This window comes from Pelecanus crispus, chromosome 14 (genome assembly GCF_030463565.1).
Source record: "Pelecanus crispus isolate bPelCri1 chromosome 14, bPelCri1.pri, whole genome shotgun sequence".
In the NCBI taxonomy this organism is placed as follows: Eukaryota; Metazoa; Chordata; class Aves; order Pelecaniformes; family Pelecanidae; genus Pelecanus; species Pelecanus crispus.
The window spans coordinates 763,554-784,854 of record NC_134656.1 but is presented as its reverse complement, the minus strand read 5'-3'; the positions used below and the strand labels follow the sequence as shown (position 1 = coordinate 784,854).

Sequence of the window (21,301 nt, the reverse complement as noted above, 5' to 3'; positions counted from 1 at the left end):
TGTTAGCACCTCCGAACCCACACTGACGAGAGCTGATGGCGCAGGTTCACTTCTATGAGAAGAGAATCAGCTCCGAGATAATAAGCAAAATGTATTCGTTTCTTAAACTAAGGTCTAATGAATATTCAGTGAACTGTACTATTTTCAAAGAGATACAATTATATCCCAGAAAGAGCTGAGCAGGAGAGAAGACTTTCTAGCAAAACCCTTTCATGTTTATTTAAAAATTCTGCAAATTCACATAGTGACCGCTCTATTAAGAGCTGATCAGCTGTTCCTTCAGAATTTGTCACTGCATAGAGCCATTTACAATGACTTCTTTTAATAACACGATTATCTGTACTAAAAGGGGTGAGTCTTTCTCACATCTCATGAGAGAGTTTACTTACAAGCGCAGGTTACAGGTACTTGTTTGAATTCAGCAGACCAGGCTGGAATATGACACAAGGCAGCCAGGGTTAACTGCAGGCTGATGAAAACAAGGAACTGTAAGATGCACTTAAAGAAGTTATTGGCCATTTAAATTGGTACAACCATTTCTCTCCTCTGGCGAGCAAAGGGAAGGACATCCGCAGATGTTTGGATTACAAAGCTGCACCTAAAGTTTCAACAGGCTAGAGAGAACCCTCGGCTGGCGGCCGGTCCTTAGCACACATCGCCTTAGGCCTGGAGACAGGGAAATCCTTCCTCTCTGACCTAGACCCAGCCATCCCCAGTGCAAGGGCAAGGCTGCATTCCCTCAGCCTCAGATACAACAAATTAAGCATCACTCGTGCACGTTAAACACCATTTTCTGTTCCATGGTTCGGTGCCATATTCCATCACACAGGCATAGTGCAGGTTCTTACTTCCCCTTCCCAAGCATTTTGCAAATAGGGAAGTCACCAATATTTGGAAGGAATTCATCACAATCTTCTCCTGTTCTTTGAGTTCCTCGTCCCCTCCTGCCATTCTCCAGCAGTTACTGGAGCTGTATTTTCTAGGCGCTACCAGTTTTTGCAGCTCTTAAATTCAACTGAGCTAGTGGGAATGACCTGCTCTGCAGACCTAAATTTCTCGGGCGAGGCTGCATTAGAGGATGTGATCACAGTCAAAGGACAGACCTGCAGCACGGCAAGGGTGGGCTGCGCCTGAGAGCAAGTGAAAATACAAGATCACACAGTCCTTGGGTTTGGCAAGTCCATACACAGCTTCCATCCCTTTTGCCTACAGAGTCACACAGATCTATGGCGGGTAGGTTGTTGCCAAAAGAGAAGTATATATATAATTTTTTATTATTGGGGTTTTTTTAATATATATATACATATATATATAAAAAAAAATATACATATATCTCCCCACGTCCACCTGACCCAACTTCCTTGTTTCTTCCTGGAGAAAATGTGCTGCTTTTGTCCACTGGCAGCGGGGATACCTCAACGACAAGCTGCAGAGCGGGACAGGGTAGTACGACGGAGCAGAACTCCCTTCAAGGTCTGCGAGCTGGCAGAGGTTACCTGAAAAAAACAGTGCAACAGTCCTCAGGAACAGACGGGCTGAGGAGGATCCAGTCTAATTTTAGGCTCTCCTGGCAGCAGCTGCTCTAGAGAGCAGCACCGTGCAAGAAAAAGAGCCCGAGGAAACAAGTATTGTAGGCAGGTCACCTTCACCAACACATAGTCCCCTGGCTGGGCTCTGACCAGAGCCTTGCAGCCCGCAGCATCCTCTATCTCGGCATCAGGGAAGATCACCTTGATGTTGCCGTCATTCCTCCCACACAGCTCCGAGACAGAGCGCTTGCTGGGCTGAAAGGAGGACAGGGAACATTACCTGCATGGCAATAGCACTGATTCACTGCTGGGCTTTATTGCCTCAGGAATCAATTGAGCACTATCGCCAGTATTAAAATCCACATTCCACACTGTTAAGCACACCATGTAACAAAGTCCTGTAGCCAGAGCTTCTGTGTGGACACCCACACACCAAAGCCAACGTTTCAAAGCCTGCACTAATTCAGCACTTGGCCAGAGACACATCTCTAACCCATCCCATTCCCCTGTGCTCAGCTCAGTGCTCTGGAAAAATCAGGCTGTCTGCTTAAGCATGTAGACACGGTCTTGGCGTCCTAGGATTGTGTGGAGAAAGTGAGAAGGGAAGGCAGAGGCGATGATTGCTGTGTACAGCCTAAGAGCCTCTTGGCCAGCAAGAGGGGAGAAGGACAACTCTGTTCCAGGCACACTCACCCCCTCCACCAGCACCAGCTGAGACTGGCCCACCATCGCCTCGTTTGCCCTTGCAGCCTCCTCTCGAAAGACGGTAATGAGCTCCTCCAGCCGCCTCTTTTTTACGTCTGCAGGTACATCGTCTTGCAGCCGGTGATAGGCCCGGGTTTTCTGTAAACAGACAAAGCAAGTGTGGCTCCTCAATAAGCAATTCTGAGATCAGAACCTTGTCTGACCCCAGCCAGCTTGGCTGCTCTTCAAGCGGCAGCTTTCCATGCATTACAGTTTGTTTTTACAATCTCAAGGAACATTTTCAGCACCAGCAACATCCTTGAGTTCCTCACATTCTTTCTGCACCACCTTTTCGGTAGAAGGCTTGATGTAGGATGCTGAGTACCAGTGCCTGTGTGAAGCAGTTCTGCAGCTCCTATGCGAGATGTCTGCTGCCTGTCTGTCCACAAGGACAGGCATTAGATTCTACTACTTCTAGTTCCATGTGCTGGAAGGTGATTCATACTCCTTTGCTTCTTTATGTTTCCCAGCCTCCTGTCCTCTTCCCTGTCAGCATCTTACACTTTGGAGAGCATTCTAATGGAGACTTGTCAACTATCCACTCTTCTCATGGAAATACCTTCTGAAAATTCACCATTTCTCTCTAGACTCGATTGACAGAGTCTCTGTAGCCGGGCTCCAGCCCAGCTACATCAGCACTATTTCTCATCAGCAAAGAAAAATGTACCTGCAGCCAGGTCTCTGCAGACATGGCTGCTTCACTGCAGTGACTCTGGAGCATCTGCAGAGCCAGGTCACCCAGTCAGTAATCAACCCTGATGCTCACACAAGGGAGCTGCAAGCCTTTCAGGCACAAAGGTGGCCCTTGCAGAACCACATAACCTAGAAGTGCTGCATGCAAGCAAAAAAATCTACCAATATACCAAGTCTTTAGATATTCTTTTCAATAGCTTTTTTTTTTTTAGTGTCTTATTGTGAGAAACAGCACTCAGGAATTAGGTGAGATACCCAGAGATAAGAGTCTTCTCCATCAGGTCCTGCACTCACCTGTCTCATGCTGTAGGCAAACAGGAATCCTATGTTGTAGTGGACTTCCCGCAGCAAGGACACAGTCTGCTGGTGATCATCTTCTGTCTCTCCACAGAAGCCAGCAATGAAATCACTGCTCAAGCTCACTCCTGTAACAGAGACACAGCTTTACACTTCCCTCAAGGAAGAGACGAACGCTTCGCTCAAGAAAGGACAGTAAGATACAGCTGTGCTGAGCTCAGACAAAGCGAAAGGAAGCCCTACCTGGAATGCACTCACGCACATGGTGTACAAGCTCTAAATATGCTTCTCTGGTGTATCTGCAATGAACACCACATCGATTTGCTAATCAGAAAATCGCAACATTGGTGAGGAGAAACCAGCACCCTGAATCAGAGGGTAGGGCACAGGACTCCCCACAGCGATCGCTCACCCTCGTCGCATGGCCTCCAGGACTCGCGTGCTTCCGCTCTGGGCTGGGAGGTGAAGCTGTTTGCAGATGTTGTGTCGCTCCTGGATAAGCTGCAGGACCTGCGATGAGCAATCAGGAGACAACGTCATAGACAGCTCAACTCTACCAGGATGCCAAGGGGCAGAGTCTTCCCCGGGTCAAAGTAGGCAAATTGCAAACCCGCCAGCTTGAGCACAAACACTCCCCCTCCCAGGAGCTGCTGTTCCCATTCTGCGATTGCACATTCCCTTTGGGAAGGAAGCACAGCCTACATCTAGCAGTTCAGAGCTGCCTGCCTGCCTGCCAGCAAAGGTCCAGGTGTTTATTTTACACTTGCCTCATCAGGAAAATCCTTGGGGTGTGGAGAGGTGAAACGGATCCTCATTTCTGGATCAATTCTAGAAACCTGGTCTAGAAGATGTGCAAAGCGCAAGCCTCCTGGTTTAGCTTTGTAGACTGTGCTAAAGCCGCGACTGAGGACTGGGGCAGCAGCTGATTGAAACTGCACCTCAGACATGTCTCGAAAGCTGTTGACGTTCTGACCCAAAAGGGTCACTTCTTTCACTCCCTACAAAAATAAACAGAGAGGAAAAAAATATAACCTGGTCAGGATGGCTAAGCTGCAAGGGCAGCCATGGTTTTATTCTTACTTCAAGGAGGAGTCTGCAGGGGAAGCCCTCCCTTCCCTGTCTGTCTCAGAGTATTACAAGGGGAATCAAAAAACCATGGTGGAACCCTATGGTAACCTCATCTCCACAGATAAAGGCAGTGTCACTGGTCAAAGGTATCACTGGAAACACTTTCACTGACACGCATCCTTCCTCCCATGGTTTGGGACAGGTGGGAAGGAGGCTCTGCCTCACCTGATCCGAGAGCATCCTCACTTCCTGCAGGATGGACGCGATGGGGCGGCTCCTTTCGCGGCCGCGGGTGAAGGGCACGATGCAATAGCTACACATGTTGTCACAGCCCCGCATGATAGATCTGCCGAGAGGTGAAGTACAGGTCACGCTACGACCGCTCCGGAAGAATCATCCATGTTGCATCCTGCCCTGCTTCGACCTGGCCTAGCACTGCTGCCTTCAGCCAACTCCCCTGGCCTGCAGCACACACGGCACCAGCTCTGAACACAGCTCTGCAGCTTCCCCTTACACACCGTTCCACTCAGAGCTGGCTTCTGCTTGCCCCCAGCTAACACCTCCTCATTCTCCATGCACGCTTCCAAGAAACTTGGAAAGCAACTAATGAGGCTCAGACTTGCGCTGCAGTGTGGCAGTGATGGAAGAGCCTTCTGCATCCTGTTCCTGCAGAGGGTGATACTGTCCTTCGGCACTCTACACCCACACTGAGCAGAGTCTGATTTCATGTTTGGGAATCTTATTATCAAAACTAAACAAATGGAAACAAAACCAACAGAGGTTACAATGCATGGAGGATTAGAAGAATTAAATAGGAGAACCTGGGGCAGGACGTAGCAGACGGCAGGGGATGAGAGAGGCACAGACTTTACAGAGGCACAGACATCAGCGAGAGAGGAATCACTCGGTGCAGCATCAGGCTTAGACAATCAACGTTCTCAAAGAAGAGTACGAGAAGCCCACAGACAGCCAGAGCACAGGGCAGTCTCTCCAGGGCTCAGACAGCGAAGCAGCAGCAAACACACAGTCTGGTAGACTCATGCCTCTGGGCTGCCGGGAGCGAGCGCAACCAGGCATTGCATCTCTTGGGTAGCTGCTGTCACTGACACGTCTGTTCTGCACAGCAGTGTTTCCAAACCAGAACCACAGAAACATGCACAGGAAAAAACAGTACTTACACAAAAGCTGTCGTGCCACCCGCGCTAGTCTGGACAGGCAGAATATCTGCATAAGTCTCGTCTAGCGATAGCAGGACGTTAGCAGCTTGCTGGCCAGACTCTGCCACGGCCAGCAGCCGGGGAAGGTCACGATACGCATCAGGGCCTGCCACAATATCGACTAGCTTCTCCCTGTGCAGAATCTCCTCCTTAAGCCTCTCAGCCATGCATCCTGCCGCCAAAGGAGAAGGGTCCTCGTGAGGAAGCGCCCACCCTCTGTTACACCTCCGCACCCCTTCGCTAGCTGCTTTCACCCTGCAGAAAAGGCTTGGTGCTGCCAGAGGGGAAGAGGAAACGCAGCACGACAGGGTGTGGCACAACAGCGTGTGCTACCCTCTACTGGGCGTCCCACCAGGTACCTAGAATCCCGACGCGGAGAGGTAAACGAGCCTGCTGCCGCCGGGCTTTCAGCGCCTTGAGGTGCCGCAGGCGATTCCAGATAGCCTGCTCTGCCTTCTCCCTGGGAAGCCAGGAGAACAGTGGTTATTCTGACTGTTGCACTTTAACAGTCCCCCAACGTCAAACAGCCCAAGTGCTTTGAGAGTTTTCAACTAAAGACAGGGAATCATCCACCTGATGGATCTGATGGCGCATGAAAGCGCCATTTGTGGTGTGTGGATTATGTCTTGACTCTATCTTATCTACTATCGTTTCGCTCGCTTGGGAGCCTCTGCACTGCAGAAACAACTCAGGGACTAAGCTCTTGTAGAGAAAAAGTCTGCCTCAGCCAGCCAATATGAGCTACCTTGCAAGCAACAATGAGCAGTTGATGTCTTCTGTGTGCAGAAAAAACAAGCAAAGTTCCCTATCTATTTATATCCCAAATTGCTCCTAAACGTATTTCCCAAATTTTTAAAGTACAGAGTCTGTACTAGAGAGATAGTCAGTTCAAGAGAAGACGGAATAAAAAAAAATTTAAAAATGGTTAAAGCACAAAGCTGCTTCTCACTATAGAGAAAAGCAATTCATAGCACAGTTAATGTTACACATTGTAGCATCAGCTAGCTCTACCCTCAACTGAACGGGTAGTTTCACATCTGCATGCTCTTCTCTGCACGCAACACATTTTATCGCCTTGGTTTTCAAATAGTAATTCCTTAAAAACTGTCCAAAACCAGCAGTGACAAAGGTTTCCTTACCTCACGGAACAGGTGACAAGGAGAATCACGTCTGCCTAAATTGAAAACAACAAAAAAGGAAGAAGAACTTGTAAAAGCCAAACGATAAGCAATCATGGCCTGCACAGGTAACCTGAAGAGGCAGGCTGTAAAACTCACTTAACTCAGTGAAAAAGATCTGCCCAAGCACACAGTGGGTTTCAACAAACGAAGGCGCAAGAAACTAATAGAAGACAAGCAGAGTCTTCCACTACATGGTGGAAGTAAACTCAGACAAAGATGAGTCAGAAGCATCCTGCTGTGTCCAATCGCTCTCTGAGAGGAAACCCAGCAGTTTAAAGAAAAAAAAAAAAAAATCAACCACAGCTTTCTAGCACGCTCGTTAAATAGCTTCCTTTACTCCACAGAACTTAGCCTGCAAAAATCACAACATCCTGCAGGACCGCACTCCAGACAAGACCTGGGACTCGCAGGCACAGCGGTGCGACACCCTCGCGGACCTGCGCTACAGGAGAGCTGCCGAGGTGCCTTACCTCATCCGGGTCCTTTGTCCTCACGTAGCCACTCTTCTGCAGGATGGCCCAGGCGATCTCGGTGTCATTGACGTTCATCTGGCAGCCGTACGTCTCCAGGTACACTGCAAAGAAGGCGGTGTGATGCAGCCTGCCTCGGCGCTCTCATCTACAACCCGTTTCTATGGCCTTTTCTATAGGAAGGAACCTTCAGTCCCAAGCTACCTTTGCTGGCAGCACATAAAGAATAAACCAAAAATAAAGACAGACTCTGCTAGTGGCACTGGGAAACCTGAGTGCCTCAGAGCACATTGCTCCAACACGACAGGTCTGGACCGTGGCTTGCAGAGAAGCAGAAGCTGCGGTATTACTGAGGGATAACATTAAGTGCAATGACACTCCCCCCTCCCCAGGGCACCACGGCCTGAAAGCTCTACCACAGCCCCGGCTGACTGCCGAGAGGTGCCGCAGCAATCTGCTCCCCAAGGCGTCCTCATGGCGGGACACACACACACACACACACACACCAGCGGGCCCGTGGCCAACGAGCTGGGCTTCTTCTAACATCAAAATAACCTCCTGGGCCCCCAAGGCCCCCAGACAGCTCGCCTCCCCCGCGCACGCCGCAGCAACCCTCCACCCGGCTGCAGGGCCTCGGGGCCGGCCTAGCCCCGGCCCCCGCCACGCCACGGCCCCCGGGCCGCCGCGCAGGGGCCCGCAGCGGGACGGCGGCGGCAGCACAGACCTTTCCCGGTCCCGGGGACAGAGCCCGGCTGCGGCTCAGGCCGCTGCTCCCCGGCGGCGGCCGCTCTCAGGAAATGCCGCAGGTCCGGCCCCGCGGGCAGCGCGGCCCCGCGCCCCGCCGGCCGCTCGCCCGGCCCGCAGCGCGCTCGGCGGGCGGCCCCGGGGCGGGGGGCGGCGGCGGCCGAGCGGAGGAGCCCCGCCGCTCGCAGCGCCCGCCTCCAGAGCAGCATGGCCGCGCCAGGCCGCGTCGCCACGGCGACGGCCGGCGGAGCGCTTTGCGGGACGGACGGGGCGGGAAGCGGCGCCAATGGGGAGGGGGCGGCCCCCGCTGTGCGCCGCCAAAGCGGGCCCCGCCGCGCCCCCGCCCCTCGGCGCTGAGTTCCGCGCCGCCGCGGTTCCGGTGGGCCCGCCCCGCTGCTGGGCGGAGTCGGGGAACCCCGCCGCGGAAAAGTGGAATAACGATGGAAACGCGACGGTCCGTGGTGCTTTGCAGCGACCGCAGGGACAAAAATAGCCGAAAGGGGCGTTCCGGAGCCCCCGCCCTCCCCAGGGGGTCGCTCCCGGCAGCCCGCGGCCGCCGCCGAGCAGGGCCCGGGGCGAAGGGGGGCCCCGGGGGGCGGCGAAGGGGGGCCCCGGGGGGCGGCGAAGGGGGGCCCCGGGGGGCGGCGAAGGGGGGCCCCGGGGGGCGGCGAAGGCTCAGACAGTGACCGCACCACCACAGCTGCCCCAGCACCCGCCGCCTTTATTGCCACCCGCTGCCTCCGAGCCAGCAGAAGCAGGAGGGGAGGGGATGGGGGCCACGGGACATGGGGGTCAGCCCTGGGGGTGCTTCTGCCCCCGGCCGCGGTCCAGGCCGAGGACGGCTGCAGCAGAACTGGTGGTCTTCATCTCCAGCGGCGGGAGGGAAGGGGCATTTTTGGTGCTCGAGGCCCCTCTCGTCGCCTTATCTCCATCCCCGGGGCTGATACTGAACGTCTGCTCCCAGCAGCAGGAAATTCTGGGAGAAAAAGAGAAAGCATGGGGCTGTGACAGGCCCTGGGCAGCCACTTTCTGTTGCGGGCAGCCGTGCCCCCCAGCACCCACCACAGCTCAGGGAGGTACGGGTGGTTCTGTCAGCCCCTGGGCCGAATGTAGCCCCTCCGGGGCTTCCCCAAGACCTCCCACCACCACAGCCGGGGCTTTCTCCACTCCCCAGGACCCGGCAGGGCTCCTTCCATGCAGTCTGGCAGGCAGTGCCTGTCCCACCGCAGGCAGATGTGTCCGGCAGCCGCTGCTCTACACTCACACGCAGCATCGGCTGCCACAGAGCTGCGCACGCTATAAAAAGCGTCGTGGGAAATTCAGGCCCCGGGTTTAAGAACTGGAGAATGATGTGGTGCTGCCCAGAGTGTGCAGAGCCCGGACCCGCGCTGTGCAGATGGGAAAAGCGGGGCTCTAGTTTGCAGCTGGGCCACCGGGATCCCCGCCGAGCGTACCCTCCTGCCCGCTGCTGCCCAGCATGGGGCGGGGAACCGGCTTTGCACGGCGGGCGGGCTGGCAGGCGGGGGGCTCGGCCGTGGCAGGACGGGCTCTGGCCAGGATTGGGTGCTCCCCCTCACTCACCTGGTGAAACCGCACGAGGACATTGGAGAGCTGAATTCTGTCCAGCAGCGGCAGAGGGAAGCCCTGTTCTAACCTGGCTGGAAGAGACAACACACATGGCCGCATTGGGATGGGAAGGGGAGCAAGCGGACACCTCCCCTCGGCCCTTTCCTCGCCCCCATTGCTCCGGGGTAGCAGGGGAAATTCCTCCCAAGCCCCACAGCAGGGCTGGGGGCTGCGTGTTGTGCCGTGCCACTCCCCCACCAGCCCTGCTCTGGCCCCATGTGCTGGGGCGTCAGAAGCAGCGAGCGGGGGGAGAGGGTCTGGAAAGCATTAGGATGTGCGTCGTGCTCATTTTTTCCATTGTGTTCACCGCTGGATGCATGTCACAGCACCGAGAGGCTCCTGCACGCCGCTGCCCGCAGCCTGCCTCGGACGGGCGCTTTTACTGCCGTCTCCTGCGCTCACTGCAGGCTGTATCCACCGATCAGGCTTGGTAACGGGGATTTAATTATCAAGCTGGGCCTGCTCAGACAGAGCGACCTGGCCGGTGACTACCCCAGCACCCCCATTCCCCCCAGCAGGTTCTCACCATTAAGACGCGGGAGCAGGATACTGGAAGCAAGTATGTTCATTATGGACTGCAGCGTTCGCACCTAGGGAGCGGAGAGAGGGGGAAGGAAAAGAGCTTTAGCCTGCGGGAGAGCAGGTAACCAGGCACCAGAGGATAACTAGGAGAAGAAAAAGAGATGAGGAGCTGGGACGTGCACACGCGTCGCCAGAGACCAGCGGTTTTGTCTGGCCGCGCTGGCGAGGTAGGAAGCCTAGGGGTGAGAAAGGCAAAGGCATCTGACTCTGCATCCTCTCCCAGTCTCACAGGCTGAGGCAGGAGGTGTCCGTGGGCTTAGTGTAGGGTCCTGGGTGCACCCCCAGGTCCCGTGTTGGGGGTGGAGGGAATGAGCCCTCTCCTTGGCCCCCAGCAGGCTCTTGCCGCCATGCCGGGGGCTCTAGGCATGGTCAAGGATAGCATACCTGGAAAGTGCCAACATCCGAATGCTTCAGAGAGAGCTTCATCCTGCGCAGAGACAGAAGCGGTGCTGTGAAGCCTGTCCCAACAGAGGGAGCGGTTCCCGCCTCCGTGCCACCTGTCGACAGCCGTGCGCTTCCGGCTCCCTCCAGCCCCAGCTCATCCCCTCTGCACCGGGTCCCCATCCCCAGGACCTCCCCACCTCACCCCTGTCACCGGGAGCCCAGAACAGAAGTACCCCCCCAGCCAAACTCCTGCACTGCTCCCCCTCCATACCTGCCCACGTTCAGGCTTCCAACTATGTGGCTGGATTTTATGTCGATGACGGCGGACACGTTGCCTGTCTGGGGAGAGAATGCACAGCTCTGGCAGCGCTCATCCCACCTCACCCCAAACCAGACACCCAGGGGAACAGCTCCAACCAGCTGAAATGCAGCGGGACCGCTGCCTGTCCAGGGGCACGTTTGCATGCAGCATTAAACCTGGCATTTGTCAGCTTGGGTATTTTTCTGTTGGGGACACCCCCACTGCACCAGGACTGGGCTGGTTTCGGACCATGCCCGGCACCTCTCCTGGCAGGAGCTTGAGACCAATGGCTCAGCATTGCCAAACGCAGCAGGAGGGCGGTGCACAGCTCAAACTCCCATCTTCGCCCCGCTGAGATGCAGGGGAGAGCTCACCAACTGCACTGCATCAACCAGAGCTGTGGCTGCACCGGGAGCTGCCCGGCCAGGACCACGGTCACCACCGCAGGCTGTGCCAGAACTCACCAGGGTGAGGAGGAAGAGAGGAGCCAGGGTGGAGTTGGGAAGGATAGCGTAAGCCTGGACATCCACGACAGGCTTGAGCGAGAGCCCCCCTGGTCCAATGCTCAGGAACGGGGCGGAGAGGGTGGACAGCCTGAGCTTCATCGGCATGTCTGGGTACATCTTCTCTAGCTGCAGAGGAGCAGGGAGAGGGTAGGGACAGCGGCACAAACCCCCATTCCTGGGGGAGACCACCTTGCACAGAGCAAACCCCCGGCTGTGTGCGGCAGGAGCTCCAGCGAGGCAGGGCTGGACCGCTCACCTGGGGAACGAAGGCTGAGAAGGTGGAGGTTGTCAAGTGGAATTCAATGTCCTTTGGGATCTGCAGGAGGAGAACAGTCACAGCTGGGTGACACGGCACAGCCGAGCCTGCGGCGAGATCAGCCCTCACGTGCTGCCATGCCGGATGGCCCCAGCCCCATCCCGCAGCCCCCGGGCAGCTTGCTGGGGAAGCCGTGGAAGCCCTCCGAGACCACACGCTGCCCCCGGAGCTCCTCTGCAAATGGAGCCTGCTGCCCAGAGGCGTGGGGACAGCCCCCATCCCACCTGCGCTGCTCACCATGGAGTCTGTGATTTCAAAGACCAGCGCCCCGGCTGCGTGGTAGGCAAAGCCGGCTGTGTTGAAGAAGTAGCTGGAGGCTGCGAAGTAAACCATGCGGTCGTGATCCGGGGGGAAGGCCAGCGGCAGTGGAGGGAAGGGGACGGCGGAGCGGTGGGCCAGGGAGAAGAATTCACCCTGGGAGGAGGGAGAGAGGTGAAGCAGGGGAGCAGAGGGTGGTGGGACTCACCCACTGACCTGAGCTGGGAAACAGCATTTGCAGGAGGTGCCTAAACCTGGTTCCCCACCCGCCTGCGGCAACGGCATCGACCAACTCAAGCTTTCCCAGGGCAGCCTCTCACCTTCAGGTACGCGTCCAGGGCTTGGGCGGTAGCAGTTGGGGGTGCCACCAAGGAGTAATCGATGCCAGCCATGGCATCTATTTGGGCTGTGACTGTAAAACACGGGACAGACGGTTGAGCGGGAGGGAGATGGCATGGGAAAGCCAGGAGCGGATCGCCTCCGCTGACATCCAGGCAGCGCCGCACCCAGGCTTCCCAGTGCAACAGCTCAGTACCAGCTTCATGTGATTTTTTGCTTCTAAACAGAAGCAAGCACGCATTTCCCTCCTGACTGTTTCTCAGCCATGCAGACTAAACTCCTGGGCCTGAGGAACGGTCTGGGTCCCCCTGGCTAAGGCAGCCCGTGCTCCCACCAGCCCCGGGGCACAGCTCGTTGGAGGCTGCGTGCACGGCCGGACGGGTGCACAGCGACCAGTCTCTGCTGACATGGTGTTCCCCAGCTCCCAGCTGGGTGCAGAAACACAGGGAAATGGGGAGTGGGCACAAGGTCAAGCACTGTCCTCATGGCTGGGAAACACTAGGAAGAAACACCCCTAAAACCCGGTGCAGCCCCCGCCCCGTACCTGGCAGGGTCTGGAGGTACGGCTGGAGCTCGCTGTGCACAGAGCTGACCACATTCGTGCAGACCTGCGGGAAAGAAAGGCAGCGAAGCTGAGCAAGGGCAGCTCTGCCGCGGGCGGCCGGCTCACATCCCCCGGGTCAAGGCCTCAGCCGCACTCTCTGCTTTGCTGCCCAGTGCTGGTTTTATGCCTTGCAAAAGCCTGCTTAAATAAAAGAGCACACAGTAACGTTTGTCTCTACTCGCCAGGCAGCACATCAAGCGTCCAAGACGCAAGCAGGGTTTATACCTGCAAACATCTGCTCGCAGCAAGCTCCCCACCCACAGTTCAGCTCCACGGGGGCCCTTGGAAGAGCCTCACGTGTGCCCTCAGACTTTTCCTACAGCCCCTGCTGAAATGAATTGTGCTGAGCAGCCAAGGCTTAGCTGAAGCGGAGCAACTGAAAGAGTTAACCCACCCCGCAGGGGCAGGAGCACTAGTTGCAGGGACCAGGCAGAGCTATCCCGCATTCCTACAGCTCTGTGCTGCCAGGACAGAAGAGCAAACCCCTCTGCCGCTGTCATCCACGGGTGAAGCCTCGGCATTAGTGGTGGATTTAATTGCAGGCTAAACCCTGACCCAGGAAATTTACTGCAGGGCACAGTCTTGCAGATGGCTGAGATAATCTGCACAACGCTTTCCCCATAATGGCACAGAAACTGCCAGGCAGCATCAGGACATCATCCGTCTGACCGGGCATCCAGCCTGCAGCAGCTGATAGCGAGATGCAGAGCTCCGGAGGAACAGCGACCGTGCTAGCGGCAATGCAGCCACTGCCCTTGCAGCGCTGGGGAGGAAGAGGAGGGATGGAGCCTTGCGCGTGGCCTTATCGACAGAGGGTTGCTGCTCTTCCCTGTGCCCAGCCGGTATTCGTCTGTCTGTCCTGGAAACGCCTCATCGCTGCCTGAAAGGATGGAGCTGCAGACAGACAAACGCAGCCCTGATCCCAGTGACCGGGATCTCCCAGTGACTGGGTCCCCCGGCACCGGGGGCACGAGGACCGTCCAGGTTTGTGTGGCGAGAGCAGGAGGCAGACGTGGGCTGCCAGGGCCGGAGCTGGGTTGGGACTGGGCTGTGCCTTGGGGTGCCGGTGCAGCGCGCTCCCAGCCCCTGCCCGTCGCCATCTCACACCCAGAGAAAGACGCTGAGAAACGTGCATTGGGTGAAGGGGGTCGGGCACGCTGCAGGAGGAGCGGAGGCAGCAGAGATCCCCTCGGAGCTCCAGAGCTGCCCTCCTTCCAGGAGGCAAAACAGCAGAAAAGGCCTTGGAGCCCCAGCTTCGCTCCTGCTGCTAGGCCATCTGCTGCCACCGCTCCCGGGTGCCCTGGGAAAGCCACTACATGGCATTGGGAATAGCGCCCGGGCAGGATGGGATCTGCTGCGGGAGTGGGATTTGCCTGTTCTCCAACTGCTTCCTTCCTGAGCAAGGTTCACATCCAGGGAGGCTGTAACTTGTGCCAGTTAGCCTTGTAGTAATTATTGCTAACAGCTTGTTTCCATGTCTTCTTGCAGGTCTCCCGCATGTAGGCTTTTGTACCGGGCGGACGGTACCAGGGCCTCCCTGATGCGCCCCAGTAAAACAAGACGGCAAGCGTCGGAAATCCAGAAATGAGAATTCCTCCCGCATTGCTCCCCAAGGCATACGGGAGTGCAGCCGTTTAAAGGACAGCTCTGATCAGGTTTCCTCTGTTACAGTGAGTTTGGCTGATGTATGAGATCTAATTAACTGACCACATGGAAAGAAAAGTCTTTGTTAATTAGGAACCAATTACGGTGGGCTTTGGCAAAGGCTGCAGGTTTCAAATTCAGCCTGAGCCACAGGATGCGACGGAGGCTGCAGTTAGCGATGCCCATTCCTCCGGTTGTCACCAAATCAGCAACACGCCCGTGTGCTCTGGCTCTAGTTAAATCCCCACGTGCGCTCTGATCCTTCTAGCACACCAGCTACAAGCGAGGGCTAAAGACCAGCAGAAAAACCCGGAGCTCTGCCCTCCGCTCACGTACCTTGTTCTCCAAGATCTTCCGGAATCTGGACTCAACAGCATCATGGAAGAGGTTATAAAGCCATCTGCAGAAAAAACAAGTCCTTCTTTAGCTCAGAGGCTGCTGCAGAAGTATTTGCCAGGAAAGGGAGACACTAGCGATTCCGGAACGCTGGGGAACATCATTCCCATAGCAGTTTGGCATCTAGCTTTGCCTCGGGGTTCACATTTGCAAACAGACCTGCTTGTAAACCACATGCACGCAAGTATAGTGGCTGCCTTAAATCTCCCTTAAACGCGCAGCCACAGCAGGACAAATCCAGGCCAGATTTAAGTTCATTCAGGTGCACATCTGGATGAGCAGTATGTCGCAGGAGTCCAGAGACAGCTGGCTAGTGGCATGCCAGCGCAGGCAGCCCGCGGGCCAAAGGGGCAACCTCCAAGGGACTACAGATAGGCCAACATCTTATTCCTCGCACCAGGGCCTGGAAGCCGCATTCCCACGGCAGACGGGCTGACGGGCAGCATTTCTAGACCCACGTGGTGAAGTTACGTACCCAAACTTGCCAGAGAAGTGTACCCGGACTTTGGAGATGCGGGTGCTGCAGTCAGAGGTGTCAATGGTGGGTTTCCCAGAGGCGTCGCTGCCCAGCTTCAGGTTGATTTTGATATAGATGTTCTCTACCTTCAGGTCAAATGAACCGCGGTCCCGGCTGCAAGGAGAGGAGGATGAGAAAGGGGCATTTCTCAGTGCCGAGTCCTGGCGAAGGGACCCCAAATCAGCTTTGGGATGGATCTATCTAGCTCAGGCTCTCCCTTGTACTGAGCATCCAGAGGAGACTGGGCAAGTTTTTAAACTCAGGGAAACTGAATTTCACTGGCACATAAGCTAGGAGAGGTAGCCTTTAAATAGAGAGCAAGTGAGGGAGATGGGAGAGAGACAGGAGAGCTGATGCACAGCTCCTCCATCGTCCACCTTGTTCTTGCCTCCCACCCTGTTTTATCCATCTCAGTGGCCGTACGAGTGGCAGCAACCTCTGCCCACCCCGTCCCGGCTCGGGTCTGTCCCTGCGGGCACTCAGGAAGGTGCTCCCCAGTGCAAACCAGTGGGAGGGACCATCCCTCGCACCCCCAGGTGCCACAGTAGGGGAGACGGCTTTCACGTTGTCTCCCCAGCCACTCGCAAGCAGGAAAAACGCTGCCTGGCCAGCTCCGAGGGCTCCCGGCATGGAGGGAGACCTGGCAGGGCTCCCCCCGGGCGAGAGGCTCCCAGCCGTGCATCGGGAATGCAGCGGCTGCAGGAAAGACAAGTCAGCGCATCTGGAGAGAGCAAAGCGACAGCTGCCCGGACACGAGGGAGAGGAGAAAAAACCGCCCAGACCCAGAGAGGGGGACGCAGAGCGAAGCGCCCGAGCCCGGGGAGGGGGAGCCAGGCACGCACATGAAGTGTATCTTCACCCGCCAGTTCCCGTCCACCTCGGCGAAGGCGTTGGAGATGGCGACCTGCAGGCCCACGTTTGGGACCAGGGAAATCCGCGAGTGCGGCAAGTGGAAACTGCGAAGGTCCATGCTAAAAATAAATAAATTAAAAATAAGCGAAAAGGCACTTGAGAGGGGGTGGCTCACGCCCAGGCACAGGGCTGGGGAGGGAGGGAGGGATGGGGGCCACCGCGCCGGCAGCGTCCCCAGCTCCCGTGCTGCCGCGGCAAAGCGATGCCTGGCAGGGACGCGCAGGGCAGAGCGGTGCCTTTGGAAACGTGGTCCCTGCAGCCACCCAAACAGCAGCTCCAAACCCTGTGCAGTGCGAGCAGAGAGGTGGAACAGGGCGGCGAGGAGCTGGGATCTCCGCAGGGGCTGGGCACGCCGCTGCCACAGGCAGGGCCACCTCCACCGAATTGTGCAAAATCCGCCCGCGCCCAGAGTGCCGTCACCCCAGTTCCCTTTTTCCCTTTTGGGCAGGAGGGCGAAGCAGGGGCACCGAGGACAGAGCCAATCTCGGGGAGCTGTGGAGGGGACAGGATGGTCCTCGCTGCTGGGGGGTTCCCCATCCTCCCCCACCCCTCCTGCCCCGCGCACGGGCTGGGGGGGCAGCGAGCGGCTCCGGGGCGCTGGCAGGGCTCACCTGGAGATCCCATAGTGCACCTTGCCCACGTGCCGGATGCGAAAGTCACCCGAGATGTCCGGCAGCTTCAGCTGGGCCAGCTCCTTCTCCAGGATCGTGATCCCCTGCTGATGGGCTGCAGGGGCAGAGGGAGAGCGTCACCGCCATGCGCTTCCCATGGGAGCTGGGGGCACGCACCGGTGCGCAGCAAGAGAATCATAGAATCATAGAATCGTTTAGGTTGGAAAAGACCTTTAAGATCATCCAGTCCAACCATTAACCTACACTACCAAGTCTACGCTAAGCCAATCAAGGGTAGACTAGACTAAATCAAGGGTAGACTAGACTAAAAGAGGGTTAAAGGAAACATCCAGGCAATGGCCGGGCTGCTTTCCACCTCCCAGGCTACCTTTAAAGCCAATCTCCATGCACAGAGCCCTGGCGGCACACAGGCTGAGGGCTGACCTCTGCCCACTTGCCCCAGGGGAAGGCGGTGGCCAGGCAGCACGGAAAGCAGGGAGAGGTCCCAGTCCTCGCTCTCCGGGCTGGGCACTGCGCGAGGCGCGCAGGAGGTCCTGGGCACCGCGCCGCTCCGTGTCCAGCACCGGCAGGCAAAGCCGGAGGGAGCACACGTCCCTGGCAGCAGCACGGCATGAGTGGGTGCTGCATCCCTGCATCCACCTGGGACGGGGAGTCACGTCCTCTCCCGCGCGGCTGGCAGAGCCGCCGGCTAAATGAGCTGTTTCTCGCACAGTGTATTTCAATCCATAACAGCGCTCCGCTGGAGCCGGGGCTCTGCCTGCCTCAATAAAACCAGCGTGGGGCCCATCCATCTCCGTCACTGCCCCCCCCGCAGCTCCCCACCGCCTCTGCTCCGTAGCTTGCTCCTCTGGGGCTCACGGCTCGGCTGCCCAGACACGTGCCAGGAGAGCAGGGCCCTCCCGCCCTGCCAGCCCCACGCCTCCCCGACACCGCCCGGCCGCAGCCCCCGCACCCCGCGGCGCCGGGCACCCCCACGCCTCTGCAGGGGCTCCCCGAGGGCGGCAGGGCAGGCAGACGGGTGCCTCAGCAGGAAGCCCCCGGCCATGGTGCATTCGGCACCCGCGGCCGAGACTCCCCCCATCCTGCCCCAGCACCCCGCACCCTCCGAGCCAGCGCCCGGCTCCGCACCTCGGCCCCCAGCACACCTGCAAGGCGGGAGATCAGAAGCCAAACCCACCATAGTCCAAGCCTGCCTGGGTGATCCTCACCACGAAGCCGGGGTCGGTGGCCCCGGCAAGTGCCAGGCACAAAGCCAGTGCCCCGCAAGCCACCGCCAGGCTCTGCGCTCCCATCCCGGCTGCACCACGGTGCCGCACTGCTGCCGGGCTCTCCCTGCCCACACCACCTTTATATCTGCGCCAAAACGGGAACCGCGGGCGAGGGAGGCGTGCGGAGCCGCTGCCGCAGCCCGTGCGGGGCGTCCCCCGGAGCCCCGGGGCTTCCTGCCTGTCCACCGCCCCGCTCCTCGGCACCGGTGGCACCCACGCCTACGGCACGGCACAGCACACCTGCACCCAGCGGCACACCCGGTGCCTCCCCTCCCAGGCAGCAAAGGGATAGCGAAAACCGGGAGGCGACAGCTCCGTTTCCAGCTCTCCATCAGGTGCAAACAGCCCCTGCCTGCAGCAGAGGTAGGCACTGGGCGAAGCAGAGCTGCTGCGGGCAGGGGTTCGGCTCTGGCAGCCGCGTTCGACGGGGCCGTGTTCTCACTGCGTGCTCTGCTCCGCCGAGCGAAAGCTGGGAAGAGCTCGGGGTGCCCCCGAGCCGCCTGCCAGCCCTGCTGCCCCACGCCCCATGCCGCAGGGCTCCCGGCCTGCTCTGCGCTCCGGGGCATTAGCTGCCTCTGTCGCGGCACAGACCTGCCCAAGGCACTGGTTGTAACGTTACCAACGGAACAGCCTCGGGGCACAGCAAGGGCTAAAGAAAGCAAGTTAGGGTTTCTCACCCCACACGAGCAGACCCCAGAGAGCCCCCGCACCCAGCAAGGCTGGTGAAAGGGCAGCTGCCTGCGCTGGGCAGCTGCAGCGGGGCTCCGGGGGTGACTAAATCAGCAGGGTGCCCTGCACCTCCAGCCCCGGGCACCGGGCTCCGTCACAGAGCAGCCGTGCATGGGAGGAGATGTCCCGCGCACCGGGAACAAGCCAGGGATGCAAAACTTCTGGGGCCCTGCCATGTCACAGCTCTCGGGCTCACGACGGCTGTGGGAGCTGGGTGCAGCCAGGCAGGGGTGAGGGGGCAGCACCCCCGTGACCCCCAGCAGGGAGAGCAGGGCTGGCCGGACCCTCCCCGCGGGCTGCAGGGCAGAAGTGAGGGAAGAAGAAATTAATTAAGTTACTTTCATTTCCCGTTGGGGAAGCGGCAGGACCGGGCACAGGAAACCCGCTGCAGCTGATGCAGGCAGATCTCATGCTGGATCCAGGAAAGTCCTGGTTGCCAGAGGCAACATCCCTGAACCACGCGCTTGTGAAACGCAGTTATTGCTCAAGCACGGCCGCCAGCACGGCCGCGCCCCACGGCGCTGCAGCCCCAGGAGGCCCCGAGGGACGGGGCGAGTGGAACCCGGGGCGCCTGTGCCGGGGGAACCTGGCACGTGGAAGATCGGGGCTGGAGGCACCGGGGCTCCCAGATCCACTCTGCCTTTCCTCCCCCGAGTTTCAGATGGGGGCACTTGCAGGCTGTCCGGCAGATGCACAGCAAAAGCCCGCCAGACTTGCTACGGCTTTGGAGAGTGGCACTGCAGTCGTCAGCGGCTCTCGGATCCAGGGCAGGAAAACGAGGACGCAGCAACCCAGCAGGTCTGGTGCTGATGGTGCCTGTCGGAGTGCGACAAGCAGCCCAGGGAAGAGCCATGTCCCATAGGCACCCAAACAGCACCCATGGGCTGCGATCCTCCCATCAGTGCTGGCCCAAATCCATCCCTGGGGGCCAGGAGCCCATGGGAAGAGCTCATTTTGCCCAGAGAGAAGCAGCCAAGAGCAGCAGAGAAGGTTCAAAGGCCAAATCCCCACTTGCAGCCTCCACGGTGCCATGACCTTGCCGCTGCCTGTCGTCAAGCTCTTGGCTGGCTCTTGCTCGGTGTGGAGAAGCTCCCCAAGCCCTCCCGTCCATGACGCTACATCTCAGCAGGGCTGTTTCAAAACAGTATTTAAGACATTCAGGATGAGCATTGAGGAACCAGAACCTCTTCCATGAGGAGAAATGAAATTTTATGGGGAGCAGCACAGAGAGGAAGCAAAACCAGAAAGTCTTCCTTCTGGGTTTGAGCAAATTTTAAAGTTGAACTGAAAAAACCCTTCAAACAGCATGAACCCTGACCAAACACTCCCGTGTTTGGCAAGGAACGGCTGAAACCACATCTAAAACCCAACACCGCGGGCTGGTCCTGGTAGTGCTTTGTGCGAGCGATGACAGCAGGGAATGGAGCGTGAAACCCTGCCCTGCCCTGCCCTTTTCGGAGGGGAAAAGGCTTCGCCTGACCGGTGGCTCCGCTAGGCAAGGACCGGTCCCCGCAGGGCTGCCGGAGCTGCGCTGGGTTTGCCGGGCTGTACGTGCAGGAAAGGGCCATCGTCGCACAGGAGCCAAGCGGCCGGGAGGGCAGGGGGCTGCTGGAGGTCCATCAGCTGTGCTGCTGGCTGTCCCCCACCCCAGGCTGTGCATCAGGACCCCCTCCCTGCTGTCCCCAGGCCACCCCCCGCTCCCCAGATCAGGGCTTCCTCTGGCCCCACACGCTCCTCAGCACGCGCGGGCAGCTCCTGATCCTGCCTGCAGCTCGTCCCCCCATCCCTGGCGTGATGCAATGGCCCAAACCACCCTGCAGTCGCGTGCTGGGGCTCCCTGGGGGGGCCGCAGGGGTCAGGCTGTGGCTCTGCTCCATCCCCAGCAGCCGCCAGCTTGGGTCCGCCGGGCTCGCTGCCACACCGAGCCCCTTCCCAGGTGAGCGCCCGGCGAGGGCTGGCTGCACCCCAGCTGTCCCCCGGACCGCCTTCGGCAGAGGCAGGGCAGCACGGCAGGCATTACTGCTCCTCGGGCTGCAAGCGAGGACACCCAGGCGCATTTGCCTTCTGCAAGGAAATCCGGCTGCACCCACTCCCCCCGGTGCTACAACCACGCCGGGAATTCCCCGGGGCCTGGGCAGTGCGTGCTGGTGCCACAGGCATTGCCCTGCGGCTCAGCTTGCAGCTGCAGGGCAGAGCTGTGGGCCGGCAAACGCTCTGCTGGGGAAACGCAGGGGAAAACCCGGGGGACTCGGGAAGAACAGCAAGAGCAACCTGGCTGGTCTTGGAGGGAACTTGGAAAAGAAAAGTTCACAGCCAGAAATAAAACCTCCCCGTATCCATTTCC

At 58.4% G+C, this 21,301-nt stretch overlaps 2 protein-coding genes across 2 annotated transcripts; both read right to left on the bottom strand.

Annotated features, from left to right (window-relative positions):
- Positions 1-1,342: 1,342 nt before the first annotated feature.
- Positions 1,343-8,152, bottom strand: CDK5RAP1 (CDK5RAP1 mitochondrial tRNA methylthiotransferase). The gene is made up of 13 exons (XM_075720915.1): positions 7,924-8,152; positions 7,200-7,303; positions 6,688-6,722; positions 5,908-6,008; positions 5,510-5,720; positions 4,557-4,677; positions 4,031-4,261; positions 3,676-3,773; positions 3,507-3,562; positions 3,261-3,391; positions 2,223-2,372; positions 1,644-1,784; positions 1,343-1,496 (listed from the first exon to the last, which is right to left on the bottom strand). The coding sequence occupies exons 1-13, from the start codon at positions 8,150-8,152 to the stop codon at positions 1,416-1,418; spliced, it is 1,689 nt and encodes a 562-aa protein (XP_075577030.1). The 3' UTR covers positions 1,343-1,415.
- A 659-nt stretch (positions 8,153-8,811) lies between these two features.
- LOC104028141 (bactericidal permeability-increasing protein) lies at positions 8,812-18,252 on the bottom strand. The gene is made up of 15 exons (XM_075720916.1): positions 18,138-18,252; positions 16,940-17,054; positions 16,259-16,387; positions 15,375-15,530; positions 14,840-14,903; positions 12,800-12,863; positions 12,237-12,328; positions 11,896-12,072; positions 11,599-11,658; positions 11,301-11,468; positions 10,807-10,874; positions 10,536-10,578; positions 10,096-10,159; positions 9,525-9,601; positions 8,812-8,919 (listed from the first exon to the last, which is right to left on the bottom strand). The coding sequence occupies exons 1-15, from the start codon at positions 18,250-18,252 to the stop codon at positions 8,866-8,868; spliced, it is 1,446 nt and encodes a 481-aa protein (XP_075577031.1). The 3' UTR covers positions 8,812-8,865.
- Positions 18,253-21,301: the final 3,049 nt, after the last annotated feature.